Here is a 15,218-nt window from a genome sequence, read left to right on the forward strand (position 1 = left end):
TCACCAGACTGATTCCCGGGATGACAGGACTGACATATGAAGAAAGACTGGATCAACTAGGCTTATATTCAATGGAATTTAGAAGAATGAGAGGGGATCTGAGAAACATAGAAATTTCTGGCGGGATTGGACAGGTTAGATGCAGGAAGAATGTTCCCGATGTTGGGGAAGTCCAGAACCAGGGGTCACAGTCTAAGGATAAGGGGTAAGGCATTTAGGACCGAGGTGAGGAGAAATGTCTTCACTCAGAGTTGTGAGCATGTGGAATTCTCGACCACAAAAAGTTGTTGAGGCCAGTTCGTTAGATATATTCAAAAGGGAGTTGGATGTGGTCCTTACGGCTAAAGGGATCAAGGGGTATGGAGAGAAAGCAGGAATGGGGTACTGAAGTGAATGATCAGCCATGATCACATTGAATGGAGGTGCAGGCTCGAAGGGCCGAATGGCCTACTGCTGCACCTATTTTCTATGTTTCTATGTTTGTATTACTTAGGGTGACTATAAAAAAAACTCCCACGAGTGTTTTCTGCCCATTGTTATTTCTTAGCTCCATATTGATTCTACATCTGATTTTCTGGTCTAAGATCATTTATCCCTGCTGCCTTTATCTTATCCTTTATCATCAGGGCTACCTCACCTCCTTTTCCATTTTGCGTATCTTTTCTAAAAATCAAGAATATGAAATATTTAGTTCCCAACCTAGGTCACACTGCAACCACGATCAGTAATGGCTACCAACCAAATCAAACCCATTTATCTCTATTTGTGCCATTAATTCATCTATTTTGTTATGAATGCTTCATGCATTCAGATATGGCGCCTTTTGAACTTTTTACTATTTTCCCCTGATGTGGCCTTAGTTACTAATGCCCTATTTCCGTTGTTAAACTCTGTCCTTTCCCTACGCAATCTGCTTGATTTTACCCAAATCACTACTCTGCTCTACAGCCTTTACATTTTTCCTCAGACTTATAAATTTACCCTTACCTGAACCCTCCCTCCCCCTTATTAGTTTAAAGCCCTATCTACCGCCCTAGTTATTCGATTTGCCAGGACACTGGTCCCAGCCCAGTTTAAGTGGAGTCCATTCCAACGGAACAGCTCATACTTTCCCCAGTACTGGTGTCAGCAGTCCATGATTTGAAACCTTTAATCTGTTTGTCCCTATGCCAATTTTTGCATGGCTTAGATAGTAATCCAGAGATTATCATCTTTAAGGTTCTACTTTTAATTTGTACCCTAGCTCATCAAACTCGCTCAGCAGAACCTCATTCTTAGTTCTACACATGTCATTGGTTCCTACATGGACCACAACAACTGGATCCTCTCCCTCCTTCTCCAACCACAAGATGTCGTCCTTAACCCTGGCACCTGGGAGGCAGCATAACCCTCGAGATTCCTGGTTGTGGCTGCAGAAAACAGTATCTATCTCTCTGACTACACTATACCCTACCACTACCACATTCCTTTTCGCTCCCCCTACTTGAATGGCCACTTGTGCCTCGATACTGTGGTCCATTTGCCCATCCCCCTGCAGTCTATGTTCTTAGCCACACTGGTAGCAAGTACCATGACAAAGGCTGAGGCTCCTCCACCACTGCATCTGCAGTCCCTTTACCTGCTTGAGTTGCAGTCACATCCTCCTGTCCCTGACCACTAACCAAATCTAAACCAATACCCAACCTAAGGGATGTGACTACCTCCTGGGTCAAAATGTCCAGGCAACTCTCTGCCCCTCCCTGATGCATCGCAATGTTTGCACCTCGGACTCTAGCTCAACAACTCTGAGCTGAAGTTTCTCAAGTTGCAGACACTTACTGCAGATGTGCTTGCCTGGGTTCACATTGCTCTCCACAAATACCCACATGCAGCACTCCTCCTATACTGCCATCTTTATATAACCCTGTTCATTTTATGTCATTAAATCGTGTTTATTTTTTAGTTAAAATTGTTTTTTTACTAGTTTAAATTATTAATTTAATAAAGTATTAGTTATAGGTTCCTAGTTTTAAATACTTACTGCTTCAAGCTGATACAAACCACTACAAGTGTTAATGGCAAAAAAATAGCACCTCCTTCCCCCCTCACCAAATTCTCAACTTCCTACTCTGTTTACGATGCACTCCGTTCACGTTGTGATCTGTGGTTAACGCTCTGCACCTTAGCTCTGAACAAAGCATACCTTGTAAAAATAGGCACAAGCCAATATTTCCCTTGATCCCCATACACCTGTTTTATATTTTTGGTAATTCCAAGACTAAATCCATTTTTGTCAGGGCCATTTCGAAACACTGGTGCACGGAAAGCCTCTGGGGGAAAAAAAAAGTACTCAGTTAACAGCAATATTTTCTTCAAATCACTAATACAGACATAGACCAAGATCCTACTACATAGATTAAAAAAACAACTCTTTTTGATGTTATTTTAATAGGACAGCCAGAATTAAGAAAAATATGTCATCTTTCTCTTTTCTACTCTGCAACAATAACCAAAGGTAGCAAGGCATCTGTACAAGCCACAATTGAGGCTTTAACTTAACTCAAATTATCAAAACAAATTTGTAATCAGTTTAAAGACTCTCTTACCTATTGTAGACCTATTTTTGCTGACCAGCCAGCAGTGATAACTGAAGAGTGACAGTAAACTGATGAAGAACATGGCGGCCACAAAGAAAAGAAACAAGACATGGAATTTCACATGATTGTCTGGCAGATCACCCTATAGGGAACAAAAACAACTTCAGCTATATAACATTTTGTCACGAGCATGATACCCGACAGTCAGGCAATGTGTCTTATATACTAGGTTTCAAACCACCTTTGTCAGATCTCTAATACTTTTATAGAAAATTTATCTTCGTTAAATTTTATTTTTCTGGAATATTTGTTTAAAAATCAAAAATCAATAACGTTTTTGATATTTTCAGCTGTTCAGTAATGCTTCAAGATGCATTTGTTCATAATGTCTGAATTATTAACTACAATGCCAGAGACTCGAGTTCCTCATAGCTTTTTTCCTGGAACAAAATGAACACCATGTCAAATTACATCATAGTTACACAATACATCATATTCAAACATTATTTAAAATCAAAAACAGTCAACCATTATGCATGCATCTAATTTTTCAGATTTTCTTCTCCCTACCTTTTTACTTAACCCCAGGCCATGGACCAACCGCAACCAAGAAGGCATGTAGGCCAACTCTCCATCTATGCCACTCTTGATTGGGCATCTATGTGGTGTGCAGGAGTAACTTAGTTATGACTGCCTCTCTGATTGCTTTCACCCCACCATGAGGAAATTGTTGGTCTACACTTGGCCCTACCCCAAAGAAGTAACTTAGCTGAGTGGCAGTCTAAACCACGTCATACCAATGTGTTTTCCAGTATTGCTGTCCTAACATTTATAATTTAATATCTGTTCATCCTTTATAGCTTTAACTGATATTAGAATCATTTTGCACAGAAATATCAGCATCAGGTATTATATCGAAGCAATAACAGTGGGGTGAGGGAGTGCAAGAAGAGAACAGCTCTATTTCAATTCCCCCATGTTGCTGAGTTCCTGATAACAGTATGTGATAAGGCTCCAAACAGAGTCTAGTGCAGGTTAAGCTGTTGATTATACAGAAGAAGTCAGGCATATCAAGAAGAAAATAGAAGTGTACCCCAATTGGTGGAATAGCAGGGAAGGAAAAACATTATGGCTCTCAAACAATCAGAAAGGCAAATGCTTTTGAAACCAACACTATTTTGCATACTAAATGATTTATTAGCACTGGTAATAAACTTTGCTTGTAACTTACTTTCACCTTCACTGGAGTTCGACCAATGAAATGTATCCTGAATAAAATAAAAATATTGAGACGGGGCACAGAAAAAGTTATGTGGCAGGTGGTGGAACACATGCAAATGAGGAGCTGGGAAAATGTGGGGGTCTGTAGTGGGTCATGGGAGGAAGATGGGAGAGAGAGTTGGAGCTTGGGAGCACTCAGTGGGATCTAGCTCTGGGGTTGGAGGTGGCTAGCTAGATGTTCATTGGTACTCTGCAGGTAGGGATATAGAGGTCTGGAAGCAATGGTGGGGCGCTGAGGTTCAGGAGAATTTAGGGAGGGGAAGGCAGGCTAGGATCTGGGACCATTTGGAAAGGTTGTGTGTATGGCAGCACGGGCTGGTCTAAGAATACCAGGGGTGGGTGTCTACAGTTGGAGAGAATTATAGGGCGCGGATTCAATGTTGGAGTATTGGGGTCTGTGCACCCTGGGATAAGCCTGACAGGTTGGTAGGTGGAGTGGGGAAGGTAGGATGAGGGAAACTGGGGTTTGGCAGTTTTGGGCAGGGACAGGGCACATTCAAGACATCTGGGAACATATGTAGTGGATGTAGCAGGTGCACAGGCAATGAATGCTCAACAGGAAAAAAACTGTTCACAGTTATTAATCAGTATGTTTAGCAGTCACAGCCACATGGGAGAAAAGGTGGTCTCACAGAAACATAGAAAATAGGTGCAGGAGTAGGCCATTCGGCCCTTCTAGCCTGCACCGCCATTCAATGAGTTCATGGCTGAACATGCAACTTCAGTACCCCATTCCTGCTTTCTCACCATACCCCTTGATCCCCCTAGTAGTAAGGATTACATCTAACTCCTTTTTGAATATATTTAGTGAATTGGTCTCAACACTGGTTTCTGTGGTAGAGAATTCCACTGGTTCACCACTCTCTGGGTGAAGAAGTTTCTCCTCATCTCGGTCCTAAATGGCTTACCCCTTATCCTTAGACTGTGACCCCTGGTTCTGGACTTCTCCAACATTGGGAACATTCTTCCTGCATCTAACCTGTCTATACCCTTCAGAATTTTAAACGTTTCTATGAGGTCCCCTCTCATTCTTCTGAACTCCAGTGAATACAAGCCCAGTTGATCCAGTCTTTCTTGATAGGTCAGTCCCGCCATCCCGGGAATCAGTCTGGTGAACCTTCGCTGCACTCCCTCAATAGCAAGAATGTCCTTCCTCAGGTTAGGAGACCAAAACTGTACACAATACTCCAGGTGTGGCCTCACCAAGGCCCTGTACAACTGTAGCAACACCTCCCTGGCCCTGTACTCAAATTCCCTCGCTATGAAGGCCAACATGCCATTTGCTTTCTTAACCGCCTGCTGTACCTGCATGCCAACCTTCAATGACACCCAGGTCTCGTTGCACCTCCCCTTTTCCTAATCTGTCACCATTCAGATAATAGTCTGTCTCTCTGTTTTTACCACCAAAGTGGATAACCTCACATTTATCCACATTATACTTCATCTGCCATGCATTTGCCCACTCACCTAACCTATCCAAGTCGCTCTGTAGTCTCATAGCATCCTCCTCGCAGCTCACACTGCCACCTAACTTAGTGTCATCCGCAAATTTGGAGATACTACATTTAATCCCCTCGTCTAAATCATTAATGTACAATGTAAACAGCTGGGGCCCCAGCACAGAACCTTGCGGTACCCCACTAGTCACCGCCTGCCATTCTGAAAAGTACCCATTTACTCCTACTCTTTGCTTCCTGTCTGACAACCAGTTCTCAATCAATGTCAGCACACTACCCCCAATCCCATGTGCTTTAACTTTGCACATTAATCTCGTGTGTGGGACCTTGTCAAAAGTCTTCTGAAAGTCCAAATATGCCACATCCACTCTACTGGAAACATCCTCAAAAAATTCCAGAAGATTTGTCAAGCATGATTTCCCTTTCACAAATCCATGCTGACTTGGACCTATCATGTCACCTCTTTCCAAATGCGCTGCTATGACATCCTTAATAATTGATTCCATCATCTTACCCACTACTGATGTCAGGCTGACCGGTCTATAATTCCCTGTTTTCTCTCTCCCTCCTTTTTTAAAAAGTGGGGTTACATTGGCTATCCTCCACTCCATAGGAACTGATCCAGAGTCTATGGAATGTTGGAAAATGACTCAATGCATCCGCTATTTCCAAGGCCACCTCCTTAAGTACTCTGGGATGCAGTCCATCAGGCCCTGGGGATTTATCGGCCTTTAATTCCATCAATTTCCCCAACACAATTTCCCGACTAATAAGGATTTCCCTCAGTTCCTCCTCCTTACTAGACTCTCTGACCCCTCTTATATCCGGAAGGTTGTTAGTGTCCTCCTTAGTGAATACTGAACCAAAGTACTTGTTCAATTGGTCCGCCATTTCTTTGTTCCCCGTTATGACTTCCCCGGATTCTGACTGCAGGGGACCTACGTTTGTCTTTACTAACCTTTTTCTCTTTACATATCTATCGAAACTTTTGCAATCCATCTTAATGTTCCCTGCAAGCTTCTTCTCGTACTCCATTTTCCCTGCCCTAATCAAACCCTTTGTCCTCCTCTGCTGAGTTCTAAATTTCTCCCAGTCTCCGGGTTCGCTGCTATTTCTGGCCAATTTGTATGCCACTTCCTTGGCTTTAATACTATCCCTGATTTCCCTTGATAGCCACGGTTGAGCCACCTTCGCTTTTTTATTTTTACGCCAGACAGGAATGTACAATTGTTGTAGTTCATCCATGCGGTCTCTAAATGTCTGCCATTGCCCATCCACAGTCAACCCCTTCAGTATCATTCGCCAATCTATCCTAGCCAATTCACGCCTCATACCTTCAAAGTTACCCTTCTTTAAGTTCTGGACCATGGTCTCTGAATTAACTGTTTCATTCTCCATCCTAATGCAGAATTTCACCATATTATGGTCACTCTTCCCCAAGGGGCCTCGCACAACGAGATTGCTAATTAATATTCTCTCATTACACAACACCCAGTCTAAGATGGCCTCTCCCCTAGTTGGTTCCTCGACATATTGGTCTAGAAAACCATCCCTTATGCACTCCAGGAAATCCTCCTCCACCGTATTGCTTCCAGTTTGGCTAGCCCAATCTATGTGCATATTAAAGTCACCCATTATAACTGCTGCACCCTTATTGCATGCACCCCTAATTTCCTGTTTGATGCCCTCCCCAACATCACTACTACTGTTGGGAGGTCTGTACCCAACTCCCACTAACGTTTTTTTGCCCTTTGGTGTTCTGCATCAAGAGCAAACAACGTGGCTGTGGCAGCCTGAGAACACACCCAGGTATTATTCCTCTATAGGAGAAAAGCACGGAGTGAGCAACTGAGCAACTGAGCAGGGCAATTAAGTCACACATCTGCAGAGCCTGGAATATATCTAAATAGCAAAAAAAAAGTCTAGCTGAACAATGCAAGCTTCAGGAAAAGAAAGAGTAAAATTCAAGCTGCATTCCCATAAGAAAGGGTAGGCTGGTAGGGCAAAACTTTAGGAGCCTGTAATTGGTGGCCTTACTACTCACTGCTGACGAGTTTTTTTCAGCAGTCTTCCCTCGGTGACAGATTCCTCTAGGTCTGCCGCCGGCGGGAGGGGAGTACCGCTGGGAACTGCGCACTGACGGCCGCTAGCGCGCAAGTTGCATAAGTGACCTCCCGCCCACAGAGCTGACAGATTCCTCTGGGCGGGAGTCGGCGGCAGCTGCGTGAAGGCAGGTCTAACCCAGACAGTAAACAAGACCTTTTCCAGCGATTTATGTGGATGGAGTCCCCTGAAAGTTTTCCATTGTTTTTTTTTTTAAAAGTTTTATTTTTAGCTGTTGCCCCCCCCCCCACCCAATCCTCGGCGGCACTTTGGCGAGGATCGCATTTACCGCCGAGATTGGGAGCTCCTGCCCGCTGCCGCCGAGATCCACGGCGTAAGTCAGTTTTTTGCCACCGGGCGGTACTGGCATAACTTTTAGAGGAATTTCCTTGGCAAAGTATCGCCAGGTCTCTTGGCGGTCCTTGGCTTTGACTAAGTTTGGGCCCTAGATGTATTTCCAATAGAATGTGAATAATTTGAAAAATATTTGTTCCTTAATCATTTAAGTTTTTGAGTTTGTTAAATTGTATTTTTTTTTAAAAATCTGTATATAGTCAGCTGAGGAAAACAACATGGCAGTTGAAATAAATCAATTTATTTGGAACAGTTCGATTGACTTAATTTGGATTGGCAGATATTATTTTCTATTTAAGCAAGTCATCTTCATTTACTAGGGTACAAATTAAACCAATCAGGTGGGAGTGTGGCAAATAGTTTCCAGTGCGAGGTACATTTTCCCATACACTACAAATACACGTTGCCCACAATCCTTTTTTAATTATTCTAGTTGATCTCCCACAGCAAGTCAGAGAATATGGTAACACTCTTATCAGTCTCTGATGCCTTCATGTTGCTGTTTCTTTCTCTCCCTCGCTCTCTCTATCCTCTGCTACTTCACTCGCCAAAATTCCTCTTTTTCTTCTTTCCGATTACAACAACAACTTGTATTTATATAGCCTTAACATAATAAAACATCCCAAGGTGCTTTACAGGAGTGTTAAGACAAAAAATTAATTTGACACCGAGCCAGATAAGAAGAAATTACGGCAGATGACCAAAAGCTTGATCAAAGAGGTAGGTTTTAAGAAGCATCTTAAAGGAGGAAAGAGAGTTAGAGTGGCGAAGAGGTTTAGGGAGGGAGATGCAGAGCTTCGGGCCTAGACAGCTGAAGGTACGGCCACCGATAGTTGGGCAGTTATAATCAGGAATGCTCAAGAGGTCAGAATTTGAGGAGCGCAGATATCTTGCGGGGTTGTGAGGCTGAACAAGATTACAGAGATAGGAAGGGGCGAGGCCATGGTGGAATATGTAAACAAGGATGAAAATTTGAAATCGAGGCATTGCTTAACTGGGAGCCAATGTAGGTCAGCGAGCACAGGGGTGATGGGTGAACGGGACTTGGTGCGAGTTAGGACGTGAGCAGCCAAGTTTTGGATGATCTCAAGTTTACGTAGGGTAGATTGTGAGAGGCCAGCCAGGAGCGCATTGGACTAGTCACGTCTAAGTAACAAAGGCATGGATGAGGGTTTCAGCAGCAGATGAGCTGAGGCAGGGGCGGAGACGGGCAATGTTACGGAGGTGGAAATAGACGGTTTTAGTTATGCCGCGGATGTGGCCGGAAGTTCATTTCGGGGTCAAATCTGACACCTAGGTTGCGAACAGTCTGATTCAGCCACAGATAGATATTAGGGAGAGGGATGGAGTCGGTGGCTAGGGAATGGAGTTTGTGGCGGGGACCAAAAACAATGGCTTCGGTCTTCCCGATATTTAATTGGAGACAATTTCTGCTCATCCAATACTGGATGTCGGAAAAGCAGTCTGACAATTTAGAAACTGTAGAGGGGTTGAGAGAAGTGGTGGTGAGGTAGAGCTGGGTATCGTCAGCATACATATGGAAACTGACATCGTGTTTTCGGATGATGTCGCCAAGGGACAGCTTATAGATGAGAAATAGGAGGGGGCCAAGGATAGATCCTTGGGGGACACCACAGGTAATGATGCAGGAGTAGGAAGAGAAGCCATGCAGGTGATTTTCTGGCTACGATTAGATAGATAAGAATGGAACCAGGCGAGTACAGTCCCACCCAGCTGGACGATGGTGGAGAGGGGTTGGAGAGGTCAACTGTGTCAAAGACAGACAGGTCGAGAAGGATGACGAGGAATAGTTTACCTTTGTCACAGTCACAAAGGATGTCAGTTGGGACTTTGATGAGACCTGTTTTGGTACTGTGGCAGGGGCGGAAACCAGATTGAAGGGATTCAAACATGGAGTTCCGGGAAAGATGGGCATGAATTTGGGAGGCGACATGTTCAGGGACTTTGGAGAGGAAAGGGAAGTTGGAGATGGGGCGGTAGCTTGCAAGCACAGTGGGGTCAAAGGTTGTTCTTTTTTTTGAGACGGGTGACAAAGAAGTCCATGAGCTCCTCACACTTGTTGGAGGTGAGTGTGGTGGAGACAGGGGTGAGAGGTTTAAGAAGACGGTTAGGAGTAGAGATTAGTAGCCAGGGGGTCTCTTTGCATTCCCGAATGATCCTGGAATAGAGCAGTTTTGGCAGACAAGAGTAGGACCCGATAATGCTTCATATGGTCCAGCCAGACCTGGCAGTGAATGGTTAAACCAGTTGTCTGCCACATCCGTTGAAGTCTGTGCCCTTTGGACTTGAGGGAGCGAAGACGAGTGCCGTACCAGGAGGAATGGCCAGGGCAAGAGAGAATAACAGGTTTTAATAGGGACTAGGGCATCAAAGGTGGTGGTGAGGGTGTGGTTGAGCAGATCGGTAGCTGCAGAAATGTCGTGGTGAATGGAGGGTCAATGGCTGGACAGTTTGGCTGGAAAGTGGGAAGTGATGGGTGGTATGGCAGGGAAAGGAGCTATCAATAGCTGCATGCTGACATGGATTTATGAAAGGGAAATCCTGCTCGACAAATCATCCAGAATTTTGTGAGGATGTAACTGGTAGAGTGGACAAGGGAGAACCAGTGGATGTGGTGTATCTGGACTTTCAAAAGACTTTTGACAAGGTCAGACACAAGAGATTAGTGTGCAAAATAAAAGCATATGGTATTTGGGGTAATGTACTGACGTGGATAGAGAACTGGTTGGCAGACAGGAAGCAGAGAGTCGGGATAAACCGGTCCTTTTCAGAATGGCAGGCAGTGACTAGTAGGGCTCAGTGCTGGGACCCCAGCTATTTACAATGTACATTAATGATTTGGATGAGGGAATTGAGCGTAATATCTCCAAGTTTGCAGATGACACCAAGCTGGGTGGCGGTGTGAGCCGTGACGAGGACGCTAAAAGACTTGGACAGGTTAGGTGAGTGGGCAAACGATTGGCAGATGCAGTATAATGTGGATAAATGTGAGGTTATCCAGTTTGGTGGCAAAAACACAAAGGCAGAATATTATCTGAATGGTGTCAGATTAGGAAAAGGGGAGTTGCAATGAGAACTGGGTGTCATGGTACATCAGTCATTGAAAGTTGGCATGCAGGTACATCGGGCGGTGAAGGCGGCAAATGGTATGTTGGTCTTCATAGCAAGGGGATTTGATTATAGTAGCAGGGAGGTCTTACTGCAGTTGTACAGGGCCTTAGTGAGGCCTCACCTGGAATATTGTGTTCAGTTTTGGCCTCCTAATCTGAGAAAGGACATTGTTGCTATTAAGGGAGTACAGCGAAGGTTCATCAGACTGATTTCTGGGATGGCAGGACTGACATATGAGGAGAGACTGAATCGACTGGGCCTGGATTCACTGGAGTTTAGTAGGATGAGAGGGAACCTCATAGAAACATATAAAATTCTGAGGGGACTGGACAGGTTAGATGCAGGAAGAATGTTCCCGATGTTGGGGAAGTCCAGAACCAGGGGACATCGTCTAAGGATAAGGGGTTTAGGACTGAGATGAGGAGAAACTTCTTCACTCAGAGTTGTTAACCTGTGGAATTCCCGACCGCAGAGAGTTGTTGATGCCAGTTCATTGGATATATTCAAGAGGGAGTTAGATATGGCCCTTACGACTAAAGGGATCAAGGGGTATGGAGAGAAAGCAGGAAAGGGGTACTGAGGTGAATGATCAGCCGTGATCTTATTGAATGGTGGTGCAGGCTCGAAGGGCCGAATGGCCTACTCCTGCACCTATTTTCTATGTTTCCTCTTCCTTCCCCCATCACCCAGCCACTCAACTCCAGCACAGCCCTTTATTCCTTCAACTGCCCACTACCCCATTTCATATGATCCCCTCGCTCCAATACCTCTTCCAGCATACTACCAACTCAACTCTTGTACTTCCATTTCTCACTTCTTCCATTGTCATTCACCTCACCATTACCCTGTCATCCACTCTCGCTTGCTTCCCCTCCTTCTTCAGGGATGGTGCCGAGAGGCCAGAGGCCACTCACCCTCAACCACTTTCTCTTCACTTCTGCCATCTATTTCCCTCAAGATTGTTTGCTTTCAGAATTCAACTTTTAAGAAAAAATCTAAATCAAATTAAAGTGAGGAAAGAAAATGCCTGCCTGCCTCAGTGATGTTAGAAATTAGAATCAACACTGACATTTCTAGTCAATGAAAAACAGCTTGAGATTAACTAGTTGGCCTCAAAATTCAACTCATTTTTATTTTGAAAACTAAACCAATATTAAGCAAAGAACTACACTTTCTCTCTAAACATCTCTTTGACCTCAATATCTCGCTCTCCTCCTCAGCTTAATATACATGTTCTAAAGTTTACATAATGCAAAACAAAAACTACAACAGTTGAGTAGCACTCTCTCACACAGCCAAATTTAAAAAATAAAGTGAGTATTGACACCACAGTGTCAGCCAATGAGCCGGAGGCGGGGCAGGACTTGCAGCAGTGTATTTACTCAGCCAACTGAGTCTATTTAAAAAGTCTCTACAAACTTTTGCAATCAGAATACATGACTGTAACTACAGCAAAGTCTCTTAATAAAGACCAGGTTATTTTTCCAGAAAAATGCAGTGAGTGGAGGATAGTTACATAATACAAATTGTGTGTGTAAAATCAATCCTAGTCACTTACAGCAGTGATTCACGGGGCAAGTTCACAACCATCTTCGTTGTGGCTGGGAATAGTGGTGTCACTATACGTAGCCATAAAAAAAAATATATAAATTTTACTTCAGTAAAGCTTTTGAAATATGTCCTCTTATTTTTCAAAATTATTTTAGGAAAAGCTACTGGGTAGAAATTGCTAAATAAAAATAAATCTCAGCAGTACAACATCAGTGCTTATGCATCTTGGGAATTTAGGTACACTCTATATGCTCGGACTGCACAATTAAAATTCAGCTCAGAGTCACACCTGTGGGCAAAAAAATCTAAATCTAAGCCTCGGCTTTTAGGAGAGACTGAGGCATTTAAGTAAAAACTTTAATGGCGGTATTAAAAAACACCAGAGAAATTTAATCATGCATTGTGAAATACATAATCTTTAAAAAGTTTGTTCAAATCCTCATTTACTACATTAATTACTGAGAAAAAACAAGAAGGATGGAAAAACTCTTCAAAAAGCATTTTGAGCAATTTGTAGGAACCCATGGCCAGACTTTTCCATCATGTTGATATAGTTTATAAATATCAGCTAGAGTGCATCACACAACTTAACAGTTCATACAAAATTACAACACAGAAGGAGGCCATTCAGCCCATCGTGTCTATGTTGGTGAGTTAAGATTGAGGTGCCATTACAGTGCTACTGATAAGTGAAACAGGTACTTATAATGAGCCTTCCAATGAAACACAAGCTCCACATACCAAATTTAATATAAAAGGTAAACTCTGTATTCATATAGTTGAAATCTCTGAAAGCACTTTTGAAGTGCAGTGACTGCAGCTTCTTTTCATGGCTGATCAGTATCTCAACTCCATTTATCCATCTTTGCTCCAAATTACTCGATACCCCTACCCAACTAAAGTTTATCAAAATCTTCAAAATTTCAATTGTCTCAGCATTCACAGCTTTTTGGGAGTGATTTCAATAACCCGGTGTGAAAAAGTGCTTCCTGATTTCACTCCTAAATGGCCAGCTCTAATTTTAAGGTTATGTCCTCTTGCTCTCGATTCATCAGTCAGAGAACATAGTTTCTCTGGGCCCAAATTTGGCCCTCCATTTTTTTACAGCGCACTTATGTGAGGTGCACCGACTTCCTGCGCTCAAAATGGCGCCAAAAAGATATCCCGTATTCTGGCCCCTCTGCCAACTCTCCCAGGGCTTGGCGCAGCATGGCGAGTCCATTGGGAGGTGGAGCTAGGACCCTGCACCTAAAAGAGTGCTGGCAGCTGTCCGCATGCGCAGTAGAGCGTTTGCGCATGCACTGTAGCTCCTCCCACAATTGTGATGATGTGTGCCTGCAGCGTGGGACCCAAAGTGTTCCGCCCCTATCCCGGGCCAAGTGGCCTGCCGCTTTGCAAGGTCCTCTCCACCACCCCCCCCCCCGCCCGCCCTATCTCTGGCTACCTGCGCTGATTTCTTAACTCTCCGCAAGGGTTTTCTAAGTGGCCACATATGCTGGCCTAAGTTACTTTGCAGCAACTATTAGCTGTCCAAACTGGTTTAAATGGCCAAAACAGGCACAGAAAAAAAAACTAAACTAAAAAAAATGCTAACTAACTCACCCTTACACTGGCGCAAATTGAATGTGCAGAATGGGGATTTTTAAGATACTCCAGAAAAATCAAGTTGCTTAATAAAAAACGGAGCAACTCCTGGGCAAATTTGGGCCCTCTGATGACCTCACACCTCCACATTGAACTCCATCTGCCATAGTTTAGTCCACCAACTTACTCTGTCTATGTTCCTTTGCAACTTCCTGCTCCCATCCACATAACATAGAGCCTTCAAACAGTATCAGCTACAAACTTGAACATACAACTCTCTATTCCTTAATCCAAGTCATTAATATATATTGGACACGCTGATGCTTTAATCTGCACCTGTAAAATATCTTTTAGTCTACTTCCATGTTTTCTGTAATCTTTCCATTGTGTAATATGATTTTTTCATCTTTTTTTCCAAATTAGTATACAGCTTTCAACTGTGTGTTTACATAAATAGCCAGAAAAATGTTCCGAGTTGGAAAGAGACAAAATACCCAGTTAACAGCATGATTTCAAATACCTGAGAAAAAGGCAACTGCCTTCAGACACTATTAGGAACATAGGAACAGGAGTAGGCTATTCAGCCCCGCAAGCCTGTTCCGCCATTCAGTTAGGTAATGGTGGATCACTACCTCAATTCCATTTACCTGCCTTTGTTCCATAATCCCTTGATATCTGTACCCAACAAAAATCTATCAATCTCAGTCTTGTGCACTGTTTAAGTCCCAATAAATGGCATTCTATACAAACACATGATTGTACACACATTTGTCAAAATTAACTTGGCTGTTAGTGGTGACAAGATACGACATTAATTCATTCATGTCTTTAACTGGAGATGGGAATATTGGTGAAGGACTTAAAAATATTTGTACTTTGACCACTCCACTAAAACATTTTAAAACAAATCTACATTTTTGGGCTAAAACAATGCACCTCAAAACTGTTTAGCAGAGATTCACTTCTGTATCTCTTTGCACTGGGAAATTATCTATTCTTTTAAAAAATTCGTTGTGAGATGTGGGCATTGCTGGCAAGACCAGCATTTATTGCCCATCCCTAATTGCCCTCGAGAAGGTGGTGGTGAACCACCTTCTTGAACCGCTGCAGTCCTTGTGGTGAAGGTACTCCCACGGTGCTATTCGGGAGAGTTCCAGGATTTTGACCCAGCGATGAAGGA

General features: G+C 43.4%; 1 protein-coding gene across 1 annotated transcript in view; it reads right to left on the reverse strand.

Moving 5' to 3' along the window:
* The window catches only part of LOC139275146 (palmitoyltransferase ZDHHC20-B-like), a 143,717-nt gene that overhangs the window by 18,559 nt on the left and 109,940 nt on the right, over positions 1-15,218 (reverse strand). Inside the window, exons 8-9 of the mRNA XM_070892201.1 lie at positions 2,586-2,718; positions 2,183-2,309 (exon numbers count right to left, since the gene is read on the reverse strand). Coding sequence (XP_070748302.1) covers positions 2,183-2,309; positions 2,586-2,718 — 260 coding nt within the window. The remainder of the gene's footprint in view (positions 1-2,182; positions 2,310-2,585; positions 2,719-15,218) is intronic.

This window comes from Pristiophorus japonicus, chromosome 10, assembly GCF_044704955.1.
Source record: "Pristiophorus japonicus isolate sPriJap1 chromosome 10, sPriJap1.hap1, whole genome shotgun sequence".
Classification (NCBI taxonomy): domain Eukaryota; kingdom Metazoa; phylum Chordata; class Chondrichthyes; family Pristiophoridae; genus Pristiophorus; species Pristiophorus japonicus.